Raw genomic sequence first — 24,116 nt, 5'->3', positions numbered from 1 at the left:
AACTAACATAATATGTAAGGAATGAGAACGTTTTATGCAATAGTGTTCCCATAGGGTATACTACATATACGCCGTATACTCTCAAGCTTTTTCTAAAATATCATGGTTATACTACGTATACCCTCAAACAAACCATACAAAATGAAAAAATACGTAATTTTTTTTAAAACTTAAAAATATAGTATGGCCCTCCGCACACGAGGCGATTGTAACGCGACACGATTCTTGCGCGATTTATGCGATATATACGATACAAGCAATTTGTGCGATTACGGGGGCGCACACGATGCGATTGTTGTGCGATTATTATTATCGTTGTTTACGTATTTATTCGCTTGTAATCAGTCGATTATTGACGTTTGTGCAGTTCTTTGGTTACATTTTTTAAAATGTCGAGTTCATCTAGTGACGAAGAAGCAATTGTTACGTACTATTTGTACAAAATGTTGGTTGGTAGAAAAAAGCAAGAAAAGAATCATAGAAGGAAATTTTGGATTCATCCTTATATTCAAAAAAATAACCACTGTCGACTTTTCGTTGCGACTAGAGAACTTCAGGAAACCGACGTTAAATTTATAGCATTTTACAGAATGTCAAAGGAATCCTACAAAGAAATTGTAGATATTATATCTCCTGCCATTTATCAGAAGAATACTAACATGAGAGAATGTGTGAGTGCAGAAGAACGAATATTAATCACATTAAGGTACGTCAATGATGTTTATAATAATAGTTTTAATAATATTTTTTAATATTTATAATATAATAAACCTTATAATATTAATAACCAAAAACATATCCTTATTTAACATTAGACTTTATAATTTTAATCATAATAAAAAACATTAACTTCTTATTTAACATTAGACTTTATAATTTTAATCATAATAAAAAACATTAACTTCTTATTTAACATTAGACTTTATAATTTTAATCATAATAAAAAACATTAACTTCTTATTTAACATTAGGCTTTATAATTTTAATCATAATAAAAAAAAACATTATTGACTACAAGTTTGTGTAATTTGAAATTACCGTACTTTCGTCCGAAAACGAAGATAAATAAGTAGCAACTGAAGAATGACTATTCATTAGGGGAGGACTAAGTATTTCGTCAATGAGTTCAATAGATTTGCGCTTATAGGTTCTCAGTTGTGAATCTGACATTGTTAAGAGATCTGGTATAAGACTATTTAGAAACTGTTTCACTGAATCTGTCTTGACATCAGAAGCAGTAGCGGCTATTTTAGCTTTCTTGGTTTCAAAATATTCGGTAAAGGCTTTGTCAACATCAGTGGAAATATTTTTATTTCTTTTTACTCTTTTTCCTGGAGTAGATTTGGATTTTGAAAATGTCGATTCTGGAGTAGTAACGCGTTCAGTTTCAGATTGTGTCGTAATTAGTGGTATGCTATTTGAAGTAGAAGGGTGAGGGGATAGTGGTTGAAGCATATCTGGTGATGAGACTGACACGATGTCCGTCTGGTTTGATTCAGTATACTCCGATATTTCCGAGTTTTCCCACACATCGGCGGTCTCAAAATCTTTATCGGGAATAGGTGGTAAATTTCCACTAGGCATAGCACATGTTTTGACAAAAGGTAACGTGAATTGCATTGCCTCATTCAAATAATACGGCTTTTTGGCTTTTGATCCACTTGTCGAGTTTTTAATTCTTCTTACAAACGTAGTCCTTAAATTCCTCCATTTTTCTTTGCAATCGTTCACTAAAAAACATACATATAATGCATTTTCATATTTATTTTACAGATATTTGGCTACAGGGAGTACATTTGTGTCGCTAGGCTTGTACTTTTGCCGAGGAGAATCAACAGTTGGTCAGATCGTGGCAGAGACGACACAGATAATATGGGATGTGATGAATGGATATTGGATGTCGAAACCGAATAAGGATCAATGGAAAAATATTGCAGAACGTTATGAATCTTTGTGGAATCTACCGAATTGTATAGGCAGTATAGATGGTAAACATATTCGAATAGAGAAATTGCCGAATACAGGTTCAAGTAATTTCAACTATAAAGCCTACAATTCGATAGTATTATTGGGATGTTGTGATGCTGATGGCCTTTTTACGATGGTAGAAACCGGATATGCAGGTAGGAACAGTGACGGTGGAATATTTCGAGCTTCAGCAATGAAATATCATATAACTCACTCACAACTTGATATTCCGTTACCTTCAAAGTTACCTCACGATACCAATAACTGTAACTTTCCCTATTATTTTGTGGCAGACGAAGCGTTTCCATTATCGAAATATCTAATGAGACCCTACCCCAGACGGACTCTTAATAACATTAAAAGAGTATTTAATTACCGATTAAGCCGTGGTAGGAAAACGATTGAGTGCACATTTGGTATGATGACGGAAAAATTTCAAGTGCTGAGTACTGCTATTCGTTGTCGTGATGTTGATAAAATCAATAATATCGTAAAAGCATGTTGTATACTCCACAATTTTATCCGTAAAAGGGAAGGTATTCGGTATGCAATGCGAAACTTTGAAGAAAGTGTTGATCTGCGTAACACCAACAACTTCACTACAGAATATTCGACTTCAAATGAGAAAACAGTAAACGATCAATCGTCATGTTATGATTTGAGAGATTATTTATCACGATACTTTACTACTCCACAAGCATCTCTTCCATGGCAATGGAATAATTGTATATAAATTAGTAACATTTATAATAATAATGATAAACTAAATAATAAACTATTCTTCTTACTGGTCTCCATATTGCTTTTATTATATACTAATATTATCATTATTTAAGTAGTATATATTATTATTCTGTTTTATTTAAGAAGCGTGTTGCGTGTACAATATAAAGAGGACTGGAAAGTCCCATTGGTTGGCAAATAAACAAAGTAAAAATAAATAATCAACAATTATTTTGGTTTAATACGACTGGAAATTAAAATTGATAGTAAAAGTATACTATTTTATAATATTATATATTTGGAACGTGTTTAGTGTGTTTTGTGGAATATAATTATATATGTAAATATTTAGTTTGCAAATAAAAACAATTATTAATATATTAAAATAAAATTAGCATCAATTTGTACACTTACCAGATAAATTAACTTCAATTGACACATCATGCCAAGCTTTGTCTTGACAATCTCGTCTTGAATACTCCGACATAGAGAAATCATAAAGTTCAGGATGTTTTTCAATTTCACCAACAAATTTAATATTGAATGCCTCCATAGTTAAAATAATAATATAATACAACGAAAAAAAATGTAATTACGCGCAATTCGAGCGACGCGACTGCCAAGCGATCAGCACTGCCGGTCGCACGTGTCGTCCGTCGCACGCGTCACAGTCGCGTCGAAGTCGCATCGTTATCAAATTGCGTCGTTAGAGGATCCCCATTCACTTTGAAAGGAAATCGCTCGTATCGCATATATCGCATACATCGTGTCGCGTTACAATCGCCTCGTGTGCGGAGGGCCTATGTTTTTCTTATCCAACGCTCAATAACGACAGTAACAATAGTCACGGGCAGTTGAACAAAACGTCGACAAAATAATCGTTATCGGTGGTATTTCCCATAATCGTCGTCGTCGTCGTCGTCGTCAGTCTACGAAGAGTACGACGATAATAATCAAAAATAACACCATATTACTCAGGATGAATTATATTATATTGTAATATATTACACTGTGTAGTATTTAGTATTAACACATGGATGTTAGTCATCGTTCGTGCGTCGTGCCTTCGTCAGTGATATGTAAACCGCCGTTACTTCGATTTGTTTTATTTTTTGTTGTTTGAGCACATTGCAAATAAATTACTATTGTCTATTACATATTATGTAGGTCATTTTTTTACTGTAATTTCTTGTTGTTATAATGAGTTCAAATTTGAAACGTGGCCCCCTTGATAGTTTCTTTTCCCCCAGACAAAAAAAAAGTAATTCTAATGTTGATATTGCTGTAGCTGGTCCATCAGTTGTACCATACAACGAGAAAAATAATGATATCGAAGATAATAATGATGGGGTCGTTGGATGTGATCCAAAAATTACGGAAATACATAAAAGTTGGCCCATGTTATGAACTAATGAACAAGTAACTGAATTTCAGAAGAAAAATCCGTGGATAGATTGTAAAGATGGGAAATTAGGTTGTAGTACTTGCATATAGGTAAAAAATAGTATTCAATTACAAAAATCCATTGCTGATGGTAAACTTCGAATGTCACGTGAATGGATGGACTTTGAAATAGTGGCTGCTGGAAGTAATCGTACGAATCAGCTATCTTCTTTAAGAAGTAAAATTAAACAGCATTCAGAAAGTAAATCTCATTTATTAGCTGAAAACGTCTTAAAGAAAGGCTCTGAAAAGGTTTTGGATAGAATGTTTGACCATATGTCCGAAACTGTGATTAACAGTAATATGAGAATTTTTCAAACTGCATATTGCTTAGCAAAGCATCATCGTCCATTTTTACAGTTTGAAGAACTTATTGAACTGCAGAAAATTAATGGATTAAACATGGGATCTTCCTTGCACAGTCGAATAACTGCCACTCGAATAATTAACGTTATCGCAAAAGAAATGCGCCAACGGCTAATCACACGTCTTATAGAGTCAAACTCAAAATTCACTATAATGATTGACGAATCGACTACACTGAGCACAAAGTGTACACTTATTTTATATATTTTATTATCAAACTTCGATTCAGAGATTCCTATTGTAGTATTTTTGGACTTAATAGAGCTGGATGGGCAAGACGCTGTAAATATTGAGAAAGCCTTGTGGTTGAGCTTAGAAAAAATTGGAATTTCTAAGTCTTTTGCATTGAAGAATTGGATTGCATTTGCAAGTGATGGAGCTAGTGTAATGACAGGCACGAAATCTGGAGTAGCTGCTAAACTTTGTGAGAAGATACCGCAACTATTTACGTGGCATTGTTTATGTCATCGCCTTGAACTTTCAGTGCATGATGTCATAAAAGATGTGCAAGGTGTTTCTCGTTTTCAAAGTTTAATGGATAAACTTTACTCTTATTATCACCAAAGTCCTAAAAATTCTAGGGCCTTAGACGAAGCTTGTTTGGAGGTTGGAATTGAAATGAAAAAAATTGGTCGTATTTTAAACGTGCGTTGGTCTGCCAGTAGTTTTCGTACGATTAAAGCCGTGTGGGAAAATTATCCAGGGATACATAAGCACTTGAGTCAAACTCTTGAAACTGGATTAAAAAAAAAATTAGAATCTTCTTCTTTCCTAGAGGAGCTTGGACTCTTTTATGATGTCCTTTTTGAACTCGGAATGCTGTCTTGTATACTTCAATCAAGGAAAACAACATTAATGCGCGCTCTATCAGAAATGTGTAGAACAATTAGAATTCTAGAAAGCCTGAAGACAGAACCTGGTGAAAAAGAAAAAGAAATCATAGAAGCTATACAAAAACGAATTCATAAAGGCATAAATATTACAATCACAAAGTCTGGAGGAATCAACAGATTGCAATTCTTGCAAAATATAGTCGATAGAATGCGTCAGCGCTTATTCAATGACTATAAAAATACAACAATATTACAAGATCTAAAGGTAAGAAATATTGAAAAATATAATCTAATTAATAATTATTACTGTACCCAAATATTTAAATTTTATTTTTTTTTCATTCTGTAGGTTATTGGAGAAGTCTTTAAAATAGAAACCGATGATGATAGAGGAGAAGAAGAAGTTAAAAGAGTGTCACGCAGATTTGGTCTATCTGAATTTGAAAGTTTAGTAAACTTTCGTTCACGAAATGCGTCTTCTGATCTTATAAAAACACTAAACATACTTCCAACAACAACTTCCGAATGTGAACGAGGATTTTCTGATATGAATCTCACCATAACTGATCTTAGAACTCGTTTAACAATTGAAAATGTGTCAGATTTAATGTTTATCTCCATCAATGGCCCCCCAGTTGAAGACTTCAATCCACGACCATACGTAAAAATTTGGCTGCGAAACCACAGATCAGCAGATTCAGCTCCACGTGGTAAATAACAAAAAAAAAACCGTCGACGAAGAAGATGAGTTAAGAAAACAATTTTTTATCAATTTATTTAAATAATTCATTTTTATAATTTTGTTTTGATATAATAAAAATGTAATAGTAATTTTTTTAGTTATTAATTAAACCTCTCCACCACTTTTATCGTAAAAATAATGAAATACCTATATTTTGGCGTTCTTCAGCGTAGTATACTCTCATACAAAATGATGGGAACATCACTGGTTTTATGTGCTTAGTATGTCTATTAAATATAAAGTAAATATCTGAAATCTTAAACATAGAATACACGAAGAAAAATCTGTCAATCAATATTTTGATGAAAACAATCTAAGAACTGTTATGGCTGCTATGCATTTTAACTGTATACCCTATAAAGTTTTTCTGAATACGCGTTAAAATTTAATGATTTTTTATAACTACGCATACTTGTTATTAATAAATACAATATCATATTTTATTTCAAAAATAAATTATTGTTAAAACGACTCTCAGTGTAAACGGATTGAATTATATTTTTAATAATAATATTAAAATCTTAATAAATGTTCATATTTATTTTATATCGTTTTTTAAATTGTACTGATCATTTTCAATTTTGACCTCTTATAATAACCACCTTCATCGAAGTTAATGACCAGACCATTTTTTTTACTAAAAAGTGTCGATAGAAATAAAAATAACACACAACAAAACATAAAATCAATACATTTAGTGACGGCTACGTTAATAATGTCGTTTATCTGTTAATAATATGGCGTAGCTATAACATAATATTATCAAGTTTTAAGAGCAACTATTAAGTTAATACAAATATTTTTCAAATATTTATAATAATACCATATACAATTGAAGGATAAACTAAAAATCATTTTACTTTAAATGCATTATTATTTAGATATAATATTAAAATATATTTTTTTACTATATCATACAACAAAAAATGTTATATATTATAATGAAATTTAATTGAAAATAAAATGTTATACTCATGTGAGTTTTAAAAATAATTACAATAATATATTATAGATAGTGTAATTTAATTATAATATTAAATTATAATGTAATATTAATTTTCCCATGTTGAATCATCGTCATCTTAATTATTCGATACATTTCTAGAATCAATAAAATTCTGTAACATAATGTAAAACACATATTATAATTTTAAACCATTTAGAATTTAGATTTTAAGAAATTGTCTATTGATATTATTTTATAAATATAAAGTTTATAATGTACGGCCTTGACCAATTCTGAAAGTTGATAATTAATAAAGAATAAGCATTTCAGATACTTATTTTATTTAACTGTACGATATGGTAGAGTAAAACATGAAAAATACGAAAAAATATAAGTACTAAGTAAGTTTGTAATGTAAAAACTAAATAAGTCACTATGCTGTGTAGATATTTTAAGTGTCGAATGTATCTACTCAATGAGTTTTTTTACCTACAAAACTTTAATATCGGACAATCGTCGATCTTTTCTTTTCGAAAATATTAAAATTAAACACACTTTGATAGTTCAATGTAACACAATTATTGTTTAAAAATATTTATATAACATTTAATCGTTTAAGTTATAAAAACATATTTAATTTATAAAAATATTAGCATTGTTTAGATGAATAAAATAATAATTAATAAATAAATGATTTAAAAACGATAATTTATTAATAAAAAACGTAATTTTTGAAAATGTTATGATATGTTTTGGTATTTTAGGGTCATTTTTTGATGTTTTTAAGTCATTATAATACTTTTTTGTGTGCATATTTTAAAGATTTTTTGGTCATCAAGTTCCAGGCCCTAATTATAAATATAATTTTATAACTGTTATAAGTAGATTAAATAGTACATTTGAAAAAATGTTTAGTAAGTTTTATTTTCTGTCAATATTGTAATTAAGTACGCAGTTATGGTATACCTATTATATGTTGTATTAAAACATTTTTTAGGTGTTAATTATTTGCATAAATGCTTCATTCAGTAGCTAGGGCTTCGCCCTCCCCCCAAATCTCAAACGCTATTTGCGCCTATGCTACTCATTAAGTATATTCCGGTACTAGGAAAATGGGAAATGTGTCATTTTAATATTTAATCCATTGATAAATCATTGTAAGTGAATAACATTTTGATTAGATATAGTTCTCTCATTAAATTATTTAAAAATGATATTTTATCATATTACGTATATTAAAATTGCCAAGGCTGGGCAAGTAAACTAATTATTTTAAATCGTTAAGTTAAGTTAATACACAAAAATGTTAGTTAAGTTTAAACTTAAAACTTAAAAAGTTACTTTCCTTATTTATTTAACTCGCTAAAAATTAATTTGAAAAAAGTAACTTAACTTAGTTAAAAATAAATTACTTCTTTTTTCATGTAAAATTAATTACATGAAAAGTCATAGGAATCAATACGAATAAAATGTTATGAACAAAATATAATAATTGTTGACAACACGACGAATTTATTGCTAAATAATGAATATTTTAAAATCATTCTTGAGTTAGAAGTTACTTATGAAAATAAAAGTGACTCGTCAAGTAACTTATATTAACTTTAGCTTTTTAACTCATTAATGTCCCGCCTTGTAAATTGCTATTAGTGATTAAAATTAAAATTAGTAATACGATAAGTTGAACAAATTGCAGTCAAAATTAATAATACTTATTATTTTATAACTAGCTGATCTGCACGGCGTGACAGATTAAATGTTTTTGGATTTACTCCCTCTTAAATTTCGTTAAATTTTATTATCAAAAACAGCTAAATTATAACAACTGAAGAGGGGAGATAATTTTTCTTGTGATACGCTCAAACTTCGATATAAACCTTAGTGCCATGTTTATAACCAATATATTTTTATTCAACTGTTTGTGCATCCCAAACGGCTCAGTAAAAAAAAATTAATGATTCGATAAAATCATTCAATAATACATTGAAAGAATGGTTTTATGCAACCCGTGGTATTAGAAATACAAACTAATAATTTATCATTTCCACTCTAATTTTTTTTATTCAATGGTTAGTATTTTATATATATACTATATACATGATATATGTCAATTGTAACATATCATACTTATTTTATTAATTATACCCTATATCAGGGGTGGGCAACTGGCGGCCCGCGAACCTCTTTTATTTGGCCCTTGCTACATTTTCAAATTACAATATTACATACTCTGGCCCGCTAAATTTTAATTTTCTAAAAATTGGCCCTCTAATAACTTTCAGTTGCCCATCTCTGCCCTATATTAATAATGATATCGATAAAAACAGTTTATAAATATTATTTGTAGTAGGTATATTCACTCTTCACAAATGATAAATAAATAAATAGTATTAATTTAACATACATTAGGTACCATAAATTATGACTCTTTAAGAATTAATAAAATGTAATTATTGTTTTCATTGCACCTTAATTATACGTTTTAATGCTGGTCAGGATCCTTCAGAAAATCGTTATATACGGTTTTAATATCTGTTACATTCGCCTAAAAAATATATAAGATATACCTTAAAATATAACTTTAGTAATACATAAAACATATTTTTATTGTATATATCAGTGTATCTTAAAGTCTTTAACTTAATAACTAAAAATTGTTAAGTGTTGTGTTTAAGTTATCGACCTTATTACCATTTAAGAAAATTATTCGCTTAAGAGAATTCATCAACAAAGTAATATTTTTTTGGTAATTGGAAAATATATTATAACTAGAGTTAGGATGTTTATGAATTGCATTTTATTTCCTTTAATTCTATACAATGCTATTCTAGCTAATAATTTGATTCATGCTCTATTGATGCAGAATATTCTATTTTTATTTTGCATTTTTCGGCATTTTTTAGATATAGGTAAATGCATGTTTTTTGTGTTTTAACGTCATTTTTTTCATGTTTTAGATCATTTTTTGTAGTTTTTGTACAATGTGGGGCAATTTTAGATTTTAGAGCAAGTTTAGAAACAAATTTAATTTATTTTTAATAATTTTATATAATGCTTAAAATGTAAATGTATATATTGTTTATTATTTTTTTAATATTATTATCTATAATTCATATTTTAAATTACTATTACACCCATTATCACGCCCATATCTCTAATAAAAATTTATTATTTATAAATACATTTTTTTCGCTTAATTAGTTTTTTAGACCATTTTTAAGGTAATTTTTTGTAGCTTTTATGGCATTTTTGTACTTTTTTTAAGGGCATTTTGCGTTTTTTTTAGGACATTTTTGTGTGTTTTTTAGATTATCAACATCTTAACTCTAATTATAACAATATGAGTATTCAGAAATCATTAAATAAGTATAATTCATAAGTTTATTTACTTTTTTAATTGCGACTTCATTACGATCTATCAAAAACATAGTAAATAGTTCATGCGCTTCCAAATTTTTTATGCGGTCCTAAAATCAATAATTATAGAAGTAAATAAAAATAAAGATACTAAGAATTGATCAAATTAATATGAAAATATCAGTCAATTAATTAATTAATTAATCGTTAGATACATTTCTCTCTCATTCTCTCTTTCTTTCTATTATACAGTTTATAAGTACCTAAACTATTTAAACTGTAGTACAGTAGACACTGAATAACATTTTATGCACTATAGCTTGTTTATTATATGTAAGTAGTCAAACGACTAACTGTTATTTTTTATACTCAATGATATTTAAAAAAAAAATAAACTGTAAGTTATTTATTTTAACATATAAAATATTCGACCATTTATGATAAAAATATTAAAATTATTTATTATTGACAAGCTTATTCAAAATCTCGAAAATATGCAGATTATTTTGTTGCTAAAAATGATAAAATGTTCATTTTTATGTATATGGCTTTAAAATGTAATATCATGTTTTTAAGAGGACGCCAAACCCGTATGTGTTGTCTCTGTCTTACTAACGTACATCATAACAAATTTTCATTCAGCAGAATGCATTTTGTGATGTTAGCTTTAATATTATTAGAGTAAATTTACCTATTATCAAATTTAAGAGTAAGAATATTATCTAGACAATGACATATGCTTTTAATGATATTATTATTTTAAAGTGAGTTATGAACATTTTAAAGTTGTTATATTTTACATAGCTGTAACTCACTTTAAAATAATATTATCATTAAAAGCATATGTCATTGTCTAGATAATATTCTTACTTTTAAATTTGATAATGGGTAAATTTATTCTAATATTAAAACGAACATCACAAAATGTATTCTGCTGAACGAAAATTTGTTATGATGTACGTTAGTAAGACAGAAACAACGCATGCGGGTATGGCGTCCTTTTAATAAGTTATTCTAACTAAAACCCAGTAATCGAATAACTAAAAAAGCATAATTTTCTTTCCTAGAAATGTGGAGTTTAAATTTTTATGCAATTGGATATTTAAATGAAGATACGTTAAACGTTTTATAACAATTTTGTTTCGGTCAATCATTAATACTTTTTTCGTTTAAATTGTCCATATTGTTAATTACTTGAGAAATTTTACAATTTATGGCTAGAATAGACAGCAACCGCGACTAATGATAATAATATACTATAATAATACTACAATCATAAGACATATAGTCCAGGCAAATAAGACTAAATTTTGACAAATAGCGGAAAAAAAAGCAGGAAAGCTGAATTTTGGTATACACCTTTATTAAAGGGTACTTAGTAACATACTAAAAGTCCCCTAAGATCTGATGACCGCTACCTCCGCTAGAGCGCGCTTTGTGCAAGAAAAATCAGTTTTTCTCAAATAACTCGGTTATTATTTAGATTATAAGAAAAATACCTATATACTATATTATAGAAGAGGTAATTACCTATAAAAAATGTACTTACAACATATTTTGTGGGATCAATATTTACCTTGATAATCGGACATCAAATATTATAGAATTGGTAATTTCTGTCTTATGGCGTCCGTAATTGTGACTAACGCAGTTTTTTCTTTGTATTATTTTTTTATAAATGAGTGATTTATTGTTTTATAATTATTATTATCTAAACATAAAATAACTATTACATATAGAGGTAACCGGTAGGTATATAATAATACAAATTTATATTGGTTAATATCGCGATGACACAATTTCGGTTACTGCTTGACAAACAAAACATTATTTATTTATTAATTTAAACAAAACTTTATATATAATATAATTATCTTAATTTTTATGTAATTTTAGTCGTTTTTGAACACTAGTAGTAGGTGTATCATCATCACTGGAATGTACCTATTTGAATAACACGACATCGAAATAATTTATATAGAAAAATAATCTATTATTATGTTTAATAATTGTTTAAAATATATACCTGATTAGTAAACGCTGCTTCATCTGCTTCTTTTTTTGATTTGTTACCTTCATCTGATATTGATTCAAAATCATCTTCATCAATAGCTTCCATCGCATTAAGGCATGAATTTCCTTTGCAGTATCCGCAGATCGTGGAACATTTTAATCCATGTTTTCGGCATCCACAACTAGTAGTGCAACCTTTTGTGCAGTTACATGAAATTAAATTTAATAAAATTTCGGGAATCAGAGGACCTTTTAAGGGTATTGGCAATAATAAGTCACTTTTTAGATGCCAACCCCATTCTACTGGTATTTTTTCATTTCCTAGCCACATTTGAATTTGATGGTAAACTCGAAATGAATGTTCTCGCGCAGCTGCTTCAGAAGGTGGAAGTGTTAATAACACATTTTTACTGCTGGATACGTTTTTTGCGAAACATTGATAACGGTAGTTATTGAGGTTTGTTTCTTTTTCACTGGCATTATACAGTGCAAGAATAAACATTTCACCTGCCTTACATATATTATCTTTACTTGCAATAGGATCGTAAAATGTTTCTATTGAGTGTAATAAATAAGGCCGCTTCTCAACAATATTAAAGCACTGTACTTTACCTTTTCTATAAAATGAGGAAGTCGTGTCACAACCACAAAATGCATGTACAAATAAAATTGATTTTTTTGTATATTTTTGTGATTGTAAGCTATTAGTTGAATAAATTCTTCTTTCAATTGTACCTTTTCCTGGTTTCATGAAAAAAATGTTATTGGTTGTAGGAGCCAGGCCTGTTAGAATAATTAATAAGTCAATATCTTCACCAACTATTACAACTGTTTCATTAGTTAACGATAAATCAATGGCAGTATTTACGATCAAAGTATCTGCATCGTCTAAGGCTTGATTCACAGTTATATTAGATTTTTCAAATTTGTTTGCTAACATGTGAATTAATCTTGTTTTATTTTTTTCATTTGCTAAAAATAATTCTTGGTTAACTGTACTCAGCATTGTTTCATTAAATATTATTTCCATAGAACAAGTTTTATTAGAGCGCTTTAGGCGTTCTACATTTTTTGTGTTCTGTGAACTTTTTTCATACCCATCAAAAATTATAACGGACTTTTCTCCGTAATTTTGTTTAACATATGATATGTAAGAATCACAAATATTACCAAACGTTTGATTTGATGGCCATATAACTCGGTGCAATAGGTACCCACCATCAACAACACAAATATAGTTTGATAATTCCATATTTACAACAGGTTTGAACATTTTATACATTAATGATTTTTGACTTTTTCTCATCCCTAATTCATTATAAATTGAAAGAGGATACGGGGCTAACTCATATTTCAAATATTCCTTTAGTTCTTCATCACTTTTTTTAATGAACGAAATACGTTGAAATAATAACAGTGGATCAATCGGAGTTACTTCGCCATTAACTTTGATTGAGGAATTCAAGCTGGCTAGCGTCAAAACACGGCTACTTCTTTTTAGTGATACATCACTGAAATGTTTGCCTACTATAGAGTCCATTGCAACTCTACCAATTTCAACGGCTTCATGACAATTAATAGAAGCATCGCCAATTAGTCCACTAAATATAAACATAATTACTTTACATTCCGGAAATGGATAATAAGAAGATAGCCAATTGGTCAGTTTTACTATGTCAGAATTGTCCCTCTTTATTCTTGCACTTCTTAGTTCAACGTGTTGCTCTGAAAAAACCATACTTAAACTACAGAAATCCTCAAGACTCTGGCATACTTCATTGACTGCACTCATATTTTGTGTCCACTTCATAATTACACTGTCACTTATGCCACGTCCGTGAGTTAACCCCCCTGAGCTTTTCATCAATCGCATAAGTGTCTGTTCTATTGTCATATCAGACCACACACCCGACCAAAACTTATCAGTTCGTTTAATGGTAAAATATCCTTCGCTAGTGAATTTTTGAAATTCTTCCTTTTCCATTTTGAATTCTAACTTGTACATATCTTGTAAATATATATGTGAAGCTTTAGCATAAGGGAAATGTCCACTAGCATGAAAATATGGAATCATTTTTTGAACACACTGTAAATGAAGTTTCCAATCCCCTATTCGTTCAGCCATTACAAAATGTTTCATTAGAGTTACCATATTAAAATATTGAACCCATAGTTTTGAAGTTGGGCCTCTTTTTTCGAGGTTTTTTAGGCACTCATTAAAGCGAGTATGTAAAATTGTCATGTCTACAACAGTTTGCCCATATTTTGGGGGATCATTTTGAAAATTATTTAAATTATTTACAATATCATGGTAATCTTCCGTATTTAAATTGAGTTCTTTGAAAATAAGTTTACCCAATACTAATTGTACTAATACATGTCCCCTAAAACTTCTCGAGTATGCATGACCAGTTAACATTTTATCAACAGAAATGGGAGCATAAATCGTGCTGAGTAAATCTTTTAGTCCACTTCCAGCCATTAAAAAACCAATGCATCCAAGAAAAGACATAAGTAAGTGAAAGCCTCCTAAGCGAACAGTAATATTAGAAATGTTTGTATTTTGTTCACAACTTTCTACTATATCACGCGCTTTAATATAAAGTGGTTGATCGAATGTAACAAAACACATTTTTTGGTTAAACTCAGAAATATTTTTCGATGCAAAGTCCAAAACAGAGTATATAGTATTGTAATTACTAGGTGATTGGTTAACAAATGGTAAAAACAATACTTGAGATTTTTCAAAAGGTAAGTTCTGTGTTATTTTATCCATGAAACCACTCCAATTAGGAATATTTATTAATGTCAAGTGTTTACCACATATCCAAATTAAATCCCAGGTTTCTGTTAATGAATTATAATCACTAATGTTTCCTAGTCTTGATAAATCTTCTAAAATAATTTTTGTAAAACCCATTTTTCCTTCTTTCTCAAATGTTTGAAATGCAATTTGATGTATAGTACCTATTTTACTTGATGGTTTAATTGATTTTAATCGATTTATCGGACCATTTGATTTTACAAACTGTTTTGGTGTAATACAACGTATACCACCCATAGAATGAAATGTATTTAAACCATCTAATGTATTAGTATTATGATCCGCATTATCGAAAACATACTGACAAAATGCGCCCGAAATAAAAGTGGGTTGTGCACTAACTAGGACTGACGATTCAAAAATCATTACTTCATTATATGTTGAACAAAGTCCCATACTTGACATCATTGAAATTAAATCTTTAGACCCAAATTTTCTATGTAAGTAAATGGAGGTTCCAATTAGTAATGGAGAATTAAATGACCTAGGTCTAGTTGCAGCTATTATAATATGAGCCGCAGCGGTACGTTTCCTATTTAATTTTTTTTCATTTTTTTCATTTTTTTCTTTAATAAGCGTTTTAAGAAATAAGTTAAAAGCTTCAGGAATTTGATTTTGCAAATCACATAAAAATTGTCAGATGAAGGATAAGTATCCAGCTCATAAACTTGAGATCTAATTTCTTCCCTAATAATTTTAGCTGCAGTCTCTACAATCCGTAACTTTTCTTCATTTTCGTCACTTTTTTTTTCAGTATACCATTGATTAGTTAAAATTTTATAACCCGTATCACGAAAACAAATAGTAGTTTTTTGTTTTTTAGAAGTTGACACTATAACGTCATCTTTATATTTTAATTTCAAACGAGCGACAACAGACTTTATTTCGAGCTCATAACCATCACCTTGAACCTGTTTTATCAAATCTTCAATTGCATATTGACATTCATCACTACTTTCCAAAATGTTGTATATTTTTTCCATCGCAATATTCAATTCCTCACTTGCGGGTCTACCACGTTTTGTACCTTGTTTAGGCAGAGTAAAAAACTTTTTATGACAGTCTCCGTGGTATTTAGCCTCAACCGCTACTAAATCTAACACATTAGTAATACGATTAACAATCTTTTTACCCCAATCATCACTCCTCTTACTCGCAATATCTAAAGTTGAAATCTTAATTTCTAAACTCTGGACTTCATGAACAGACCTCCTACTTTCAATTTTCTTTTTTTTTTCTTTTTTAAAAAACTCGTCATCTATGACTTCATCACAAAACAAACATTGCAACTTAAAATTAAATTCTGGTATAGCTGACCTTAATTTTCCTTTTCTTGGTGAGGTGTAACTGGTACCGTGTAAATCCTTCGCTGCATTTATTGCATTGATTGCAGCTTTGATACTTTGGGGTCGAGTGTAATCTTTACGACATTTTGGGTGCACTTTTATATTTTCGTTAAATGTTAACCACTTATCGTCAAATCTTTGTTTACTTGAACTTATTAATGAATCTAAACCTTTAGATTTTAAAGTTACCACCTCACTATCCGAGTTAATTAGATTTTCACAAATGCAACACTTACTTAAAGACATACCTATCTACTTCTATTTACTAATTTCAAATAAAAAATAAACGATGAATTATAATTAAAATTATATAAATTGATCGAAAACAATATAATAAAAAATACGCGACGTATTGACACGATAAGCTCTATTATATTGCAGACACACAACTGAAGTAGATTAGCGTGACGCGAACTGATTTGCGATAGTCAAAGTTATTTTTAAAGAAATACTATGTATGGGCCACTACGGGGTATTCTTATAGTAAGAGTAATAGGTTTTTTTATAGTAGTTATTATAATAGGACATAAAAAATATATACTATTTATAACCAACAGTAACACAAATCAGTCAAAATTGATAAAGTGCATTTAACATAACAAGATAATAATTATATATTTTAAACAATTATTAAACATAATAATAGATTATTTTTCTATATAAATTATTTCGATGTCGTGTTATTCAAATAGGTACATTCCAGTGATGATGATACACCTACTACTAGTGTTCAAAAACGACTAAAATTACATAAAAATTAAGATAATTATATTATATATAAAGTTTTGTTTAAATTAATAAATAAATAATGTTTTGTTTGTCAAGCAGTAACCGAAATTGTGTCATCGCGATATTAACCAATATAAATTTGTATTATTATATACCTACCGGTTACCTCTATATGTAATAGTTATTTTATGTTTAGATAATAATAATTATAAAACAATAAATCACTCATTTATAAAAAATAATACAAAGAAAAAACTGCGTTAGTCACAATTACGGACGCCATAAGACAGAAATTACCAATTCTATAATATTTGATGTCCGATTATCAAGGTAAATATTGATCCCACAAAATATGTTGTAAGTACATTTTTTATAGGTAATTACCTCTTCTATAATATAGTATATAGGTATTTTTCTTATAATCTAAATAATAACCGAGTTATTTGAGAAAAACTGATTTTTCTTGCACAAAGCGCGCTCTAGCGGAGGTAGCGGTCATCAGATCTTAGGGGACTTTTAGTATGTTACTAAGTACCCTTTAATAAAGGTGTATACCAAAATTCAGCTTTCCTGCTTTTTTTTCCGCTATTTTATTTAATTTGCCTGGACTAATAATAAATTACAGTTAATAATATTATAAAATATTCATCTGCAGATTTAATGTCCATCAGTAATATTGTAAAAAAAGATTACTTTAATTATTAATGACAAAAATATTTCATAAAATGTGATCAAATTTGTGTACACAGATGATATATGGAGAAACCAAAGGTATATAATAATAAAATCGCACATAATATATACAGTATACCAATAAACTTAATAAAATAAGTATAATTATAAGATGTACAATAGTGTTACGAGGTGTAATATAAACAAACAACTATTAATTGTCCTATTAAATCATTTTCCTTTATACCTATATATAAAATAACTGGACTTTTTTGCTCAAATTTTGTGACGACACCATTTAACTTTTTACCAACTTATTTTCACAGAGATGTTCCAAATACTCTTCTTAGTGTCACCATGTCACCCGATTTTTCATTTTTTTTTGTCTAATAGGATAGAGAGGGGGGAGTTAAATTTTCAATTAAAGTTTATTTTGCAATGACAATAAACAAAGCACAAGATCAGACTTTAACTTATTGTGGTGTAGATTTGAAAAATAACTGTTTCGCATACGGACAATTAATGTAGCATTTTCTAGAACTTGAATAAATGCCCATTTATATGTTTATGCCCCACAAAATAAAACTCTGAATGTGGTAAACCAAGAAGATTTAATTTATATAATTTTAAATATTCATAAATAAAGTTAGATTATACAAATTATAATTGTTATTATAGAATCATTAGAATCATTTGTAACTATTTATCTTTCGATTAATTATAAATATTGATAATACATATTTTTATTCTTTAAAACACAACTATGTGTATTGATGTAAGAATTTCATCTAGAGAAAGTAAAACTGCACACGGCCAGAACCGGGTAATTTAGTTAGTACAATATAATATGATCGATTTTCTATAGTATAAAAGATGTATACTTAACGTGTATATTTAATATTTTATTAAACGAATCAAGACGACAGCCTCGGATAGGTTAGGTTTAATAAACATCCAATCTTAAATTATCTGCAGTAAACAACACAAGAATAAATACTTACGGTGAAGTCACATTAACAATTAATCTTAACCTTTGACGTTTCTTTTATATTAGCAGACATTGAAAAGTAAATCATAGGTACTGATTTTTTACATTAATTCAACCTATTAGTTGATATCTACAACCATAGATTAATTGGCAATATTATTAAATTATCAACAGTAGGTAGGTATACAATCAAATGCAGTTGTGTGTTCAATTAGAACGTAGTATTCTGACAATCATAATTTTGCAGACATTTTACGTGAGTTCCCTACAGTATCTATACCACAGACATATACATCTACAACCACGCATCAAACATTATATTTCATTGAAATTTGAAACATAGGGGCTTCCTGTATTTGAAAAACCTAGAAGACTAGCTATTTGCAGCTAAGAAACAATTCCAGAATATGGTGAATTTGGGAATTTGCAGTCCATCTAATAGTCCTTGGGCATCTCCACTACAAATGGCATAAAAGAGCAACCAAAAATGTAGATCTTGTGTGACTACTGACTATAGACGTTTAAATGATATTACTACACCAGTCTTCAACCACCTAATTGTTGGTAAGAAAATATTTTCTACATTAGATTTAAAGCGTGTTTATAACCAAATACCTATTAATGCTTATGAGTTATGACATATAAAATACAGCAATAAAAACAAATTTTGGCCTATTTGAGTTTGTACTAATGCCATTTTGACTAAAAAATGCAGCTTGAATATTTCAACGTTTTGTGAACGACATGTATATAAATTTTGAATTCTATTTTGTGTAAGATGATATCCAGACAATATGGAACAACGTAAGGAACATTTATGCAAGGTATTCGAACAACTTTCTAAATTTAATTTAAATATTAATGTTCACAAAAGCGTTTTTGGGCAAAATAAAGTGCGTTTTATAGGAATCGATATTACTATGGATGCCAGCAGCGAAAAGAGTAAAAACCGTTCAAGAATATGGTCTACCAAAGGACATCAAGGAGCTATGGCAATTTTCGGGTATGTTTTTTACTTCCAACACCAAAAAACCGGATGAATAACATTTAAAACAAAAATTTGAGCACATCAGACCTATAGAGGTCTCACATAAATTTACAAGGATCATCATAAGAGCTACCAAAGGTTAGATAAACTACCAGAAATATATATTTCTTATAAATTTAGTATTATTTTGATTTTTGACTGTAAATTATGTAAAAAATATTTTTTAAGTCTTAAATAGATTTGAAATTTTGAGTGTGATTCGATATCGCTCGGAAAAAATATGTAAAATTGTTTTTAAATTTGTTATAAACCGTTGGAATTTCCTTAAAAACTATCAAATATTATTTAGGTATGTAAAAAATGAAGTTTTAAAAAATAGATTTACCTCAGGTGTAATGACTATTTCATTCATAGCCTTTTTTATATATTCGTACATTTTATCATAATCATCTTGGTGATATTTCCTATGATATCTAAACATTAACGTATACAACTCTATCTTATTAATGTACAGACAGTTTTGATAATTTGATTCTAAAAACGTTAGATTATCATATATTAATTCTTCCCCGAAACTTAAATTGACTTTAATTTTTTTAAAAATATTTGTTGATAGTTTCCAATCACCAGACCTATTAGAGGCTTCCCAATCGTTAAGGGGAATTAGAATCTGAAATAATAAATAAAGTAGAATAAGTAAATACATTTAATAAATTATTAAATAATAACATTGACGACTCTTCCATACTTAGCCTTTTTAACTTTAAAATCAGTCCTCATGATACCCGTGACAGAGAAATATTTTATATCCCTTCCTTATAATAAAAACTACCTATATTTCTAGTCTTTAAATATGTTTATGTCTACAGGCAATAAACTCGCCAATGTAATATTCTATTTGTATAAATATTTTGTCTGTTAATCTCTTGTTATGTAATCATTTTGTTAATTTTTGTGTTTTTATACGTCTTTAAAGTCTATATTTTATATTTTAAACTGTTATTTAAAATAACTTATTTTTATCAATGTCACTTTATTGTAATTTGACACTGTCCGTAATATTTAATAATAAATAAATAAATAAATTTAGAATACATTATACTATTATTTGTTTATCAATACTACATTTAACTAATCAATTACTGTACAAATTACTTACACTCTAAAAATCTATTATAAATTTGATTAAACTTGTTGTTATAATACTTAAGAAAACTATCATAGTCTATATTCCTATAATTATTTGAAAAACTATTTTCCATGAAAAATAACTGCTCAGGCTATAACAATATTTATTGCTGAGAAACCAAATTAATATAACAATGCAGATGGGAACTTTATTACTTTTGTAGTGTTTTATTTTTATTCTTGTATTATTAAAATGAAAAAAAAGTTGTAAAAATAACAGAGTATAAAACAAAAATAACGCTAAAACTTCAGAAATATTTTATTCTGGATCTGAATAAATTTGTTTTGAGACTGTTGTCTAGTGATTTTTTTTTCGTAAAATACGGTATTTTTCTATTTCATAATTTTATAATAACCTACAATGGTACAGATAAATGAGTCATGGAAAAGTCATAGGTTACCATAAATTAGTAATATAATATAATATTTAAGATTTTAATTTAGGTATTATATTTCTATTGAATGTCGTGAACATTTATTGAATCAAACTCATGAAAGAAATGTGTGAATGTGTGCGCGGGGAATCTTTATTACTACTACAGTTTGTTTTAGAAAATGTATTACGTAGATATTGCTGAATTTGATATTCGAGTTATGATCCAAATTCCCAGGTCACATATTATTATAAAGTAATTCAAATAACATAACATTTCTCAATATTTTAGTGTTATGAAAAAATAAATTGAACATTGTAAGACTAATTACTTTGATCTTTTGTTTAGCTTTTAGATAAATAAAATGTTCATCTACGTTTAATTGTATACTATCGGAAACAGATTTATACTTTATCATTAAATTATTTGCATCTTCTATAGCATTTAATAAACCATTTTGATATATATCAGATTGTGAATTATTACTAAGAACTCCATTCAGTTCTATTAACCATTTATAGGCAATAAAAAGATTATTGATTCTTTGAGCCGTTAAATATTTTGTTGTAGATTCCTCATCATAATTAATTTTTATGGATTCCTTTTTTTCAAGATTTTCCTCATCAGTTTTTTCAGTATTGTCCTCATCAGTTACTTTAGTTTTTTCGTCAATAGTTTCTTTAGGTTTTTCATTAGCCATTTCATTAGTTATTTCCAAATTCTCTTGTTCACACTTTCTTGTATTACTGAGGATTTTTTTTTGACCTTTGACGTAACTATTAAGTAACCGGATTGCTTAAAAATAAAAACAATATATGTTTAAATTTAATATTATAAAGCTATATTTACAATACTTATATTAGGTTAGGTAAAATTGTTTAGTATTAAATGTTTATTAAAATACATTGAATCGTTTATTATGAATGTATAAATAAAAAACAGCTAAAGCAAATTATGAATTAATATATATTCATGTTTTAAATTTAGTTTGCATATTTTAATGGGCGTTACATGGAGATAGTGGGGAAAGAGGTACTAACTACTTAAGTATATCCGCAATTATATACAGTTATAGTCATAGTATATTAACTATTTAATTGTTTAATTCTAATATGAATCATTTAAATTGATAGCAATAATTGAATGATTAAGATAGTATAATATTGCAGTTGGTATATACCAAGCTTAACATTTTCAATATTTGTTTCATAATTGTTTGATTTTGTGTCGATATCTATAGCCGCATTCATAATTAAATGTAATACGTCCTGTTGAATCATATAATTATCCTTATTTAATTCCTGAAAAAATGAAAAAAAAATAGTAATATATCATGACATTTGTGGCAGCAATAATACTATACTTCATCATAAACCAAAGTTTCTACATTTAAAGTTTAAAGTAAATTATATTTTTATAAATCTTACTGTATGAAGGTCTTCTATAAATTTTTCTTTTGGTATATTTTGTAATTTATGTAGAATATGTAATTTGGGAATTATTTTTGACATTAAATCTGAAAATACATAGTAGGTCAATAATAAAGTAATTTAATTGAGTAGGTGAAGTATATAAAGAATAGCTATTGATTTAGTTATGCTGAATTTATGATACAGTTCAATAACTATGTATTGCATAAAAATGTAGTCAAATAGCATTTAATAAAAATAAGTTAAATTAATTAATATTTTACTACTGATTTTTACATTGACTTTGCATGAAACAAGTGTTCTTAAATTAATATTAACAAATTCATCTTAAGATATTTTTCTTACATAATATATCAGTCATAAAAATAGCAATCATAATATATTTACTTTCATTTTTTGTTTTATATTCTTTAAATTGTTTACATATTTCAAAATTGTTTGCCAATTCAGTTGAATCGATGCAGAATCTAACAATATCTTTCGATATCAATTTAATTGCTTCATAGTTTAATAATCTATCCTAAAAAAATAATATTTTTATTATTATTTTAAGAAAAAAATTAATACTGACATAAATAGTTATCAAATTATGATCATCTGTTAATCTGTTAGATTCTATATGAAATAAATAAAAAACGTATTTATCTTACAATGATGTGTATATATGTTTATTGTTATTTATTTATTTTAATCTTTAACATTGTGATTTTACTGATTTTAGTACGTTGTTCTAGTACCTACCTATTAATCTACTTGAAAAATTGGGTTGGCACTAGTCTAACTGAAATAGGTATGGGTAATTACTTTTACATGCACGTTTCTTCGAATACCTAAATAATTACTTTATACTACTGCTACTGCCAATAATTATCTTTACATTTTCAATCTTGAAAGTGAGCTAAGATATTTTTTATTACATTTAGTAATAGAACTTTGTACCAATACAGAAGTTGTTTTATGGTTGGGTAAATACGTATTGATGTATTTGAATAAGTACATAATATAATATATAAATATATTTTTTTTTACTCAAATCTACTTTTCCACAAAATCAATTTTGTATTTTGGTGTAACTCTTATGTCTATATTTAGAATGTTTAAAAAATATATAAATGATATTTTTTTATACATAATATAAACTCGTGTTGATTACTTTAAAGAATTTCTTATTTGATATAAGATTATG

The 24,116-nt window shown here is 28.0% G+C and overlaps 4 protein-coding genes across 5 annotated transcripts in view; 2 read left to right on the top strand and 2 right to left on the bottom strand.

Moving 5' to 3' along the window:
• Positions 1-1,011: 1,011 nt before the first annotated feature.
• LOC132925720 (uncharacterized) lies at positions 1,012-4,091 on the bottom strand. Its single transcript, XM_060990089.1, has 3 exons — positions 4,068-4,091; positions 3,106-3,238; positions 1,012-1,730 (listed from the first exon to the last, which is right to left on the bottom strand). The coding sequence occupies exons 1-3, from the start codon at positions 4,089-4,091 to the stop codon at positions 1,012-1,014; spliced, it is 876 nt and encodes a 291-aa protein (XP_060846072.1).
• A 145-nt stretch (positions 4,092-4,236) lies between these two features.
• Positions 4,237-5,540, top strand: LOC132925718 (E3 SUMO-protein ligase KIAA1586-like). Its single transcript, XM_060990088.1, has 2 exons — positions 4,237-5,492; positions 5,534-5,540. The coding sequence occupies exons 1-2, from the start codon at positions 4,237-4,239 to the stop codon at positions 5,538-5,540; spliced, it is 1,263 nt and encodes a 420-aa protein (XP_060846071.1).
• Position 5,541: 1 nt separating this feature from the next.
• On the top strand, positions 5,542-6,051 carry LOC132924218 (E3 SUMO-protein ligase KIAA1586-like). Its single transcript, XM_060988392.1, has 2 exons — positions 5,542-5,598; positions 5,683-6,051. The coding sequence occupies exons 1-2, from the start codon at positions 5,542-5,544 to the stop codon at positions 6,049-6,051; spliced, it is 426 nt and encodes a 141-aa protein (XP_060844375.1).
• A 963-nt stretch (positions 6,052-7,014) lies between these two features.
• The window catches only part of LOC132927562 (uncharacterized), a 71,263-nt gene continuing 54,161 nt past the window's right edge, over positions 7,015-24,116 (bottom strand). Inside the window, exons 15-22 of one of the 2 annotated variants that reach the window (XM_060992113.1) lie at positions 23,318-23,450; positions 22,928-23,016; positions 22,681-22,801; positions 21,832-22,295; positions 20,324-20,608; positions 10,411-10,488; positions 9,490-9,566; positions 7,015-7,193 (exon numbers count right to left, since the gene is read on the bottom strand). In XM_060992113.1, the coding sequence (XP_060848096.1) occupies positions 9,504-9,566; positions 10,411-10,488; positions 20,324-20,608; positions 21,832-22,295; positions 22,681-22,801; positions 22,928-23,016; positions 23,318-23,450 (1,233 nt within the window). In that variant the 3' untranslated portion in view covers positions 7,015-7,193; positions 9,490-9,503. The remainder of the gene's footprint in view (positions 7,194-9,489; positions 9,567-10,410; positions 10,489-20,323; positions 20,609-21,831; positions 22,296-22,680; positions 22,802-22,927; positions 23,017-23,317; positions 23,451-24,116) is intronic. The other variant, XM_060992114.1, reaches the window with a different exon arrangement.

The sequence above is a fragment of the Rhopalosiphum padi genome, chromosome 3, assembly GCF_020882245.1.
Source record: "Rhopalosiphum padi isolate XX-2018 chromosome 3, ASM2088224v1, whole genome shotgun sequence".
In the NCBI taxonomy this organism is placed as follows: domain Eukaryota; kingdom Metazoa; phylum Arthropoda; class Insecta; order Hemiptera; family Aphididae; genus Rhopalosiphum; species Rhopalosiphum padi.
The sequence above is the reverse complement of the archived record's forward strand: the minus strand, read 5'-3'. Positions and strand labels throughout refer to the sequence as shown.

Excerpts from the sequence above, each read along its gene's own strand:
- LOC132925718 (XM_060990088.1), top strand. The coding sequence starts at position 4,237 with ATGTCACGTGAATGGATGGACTTTGAAATAGTGGCTGCTGGAAGTAAT.
- LOC132924218 (XM_060988392.1), top strand. The coding sequence starts at position 5,542 with ATGCGTCAGCGCTTATTCAATGACTATAAAAATACAACAATATTACAA. Across the intron at positions 5,599-5,682 it reads CAATATTACAAGATCTAAAG|GTTATTGGAGAAGTCTTTAA; the intron begins GTAAGAAATATT and ends TTCATTCTGTAG.
- LOC132925720 (XM_060990089.1), bottom strand. The coding sequence starts at position 4,091 with ATGGGCCAACTTTTATGTATTTCC. Across the intron at positions 3,239-4,067 it reads GCCAACTTTTATGTATTTCC|GCATTCAATATTAAATTTGT; the intron begins GTAATTTTTGGA and ends TTAACTATGGAG. Across the intron at positions 1,731-3,105 it reads AATTGAAGTTAATTTATCTG|TGAACGATTGCAAAGAAAAA; the intron begins GTAAGTGTACAA and ends TATGTTTTTTAG.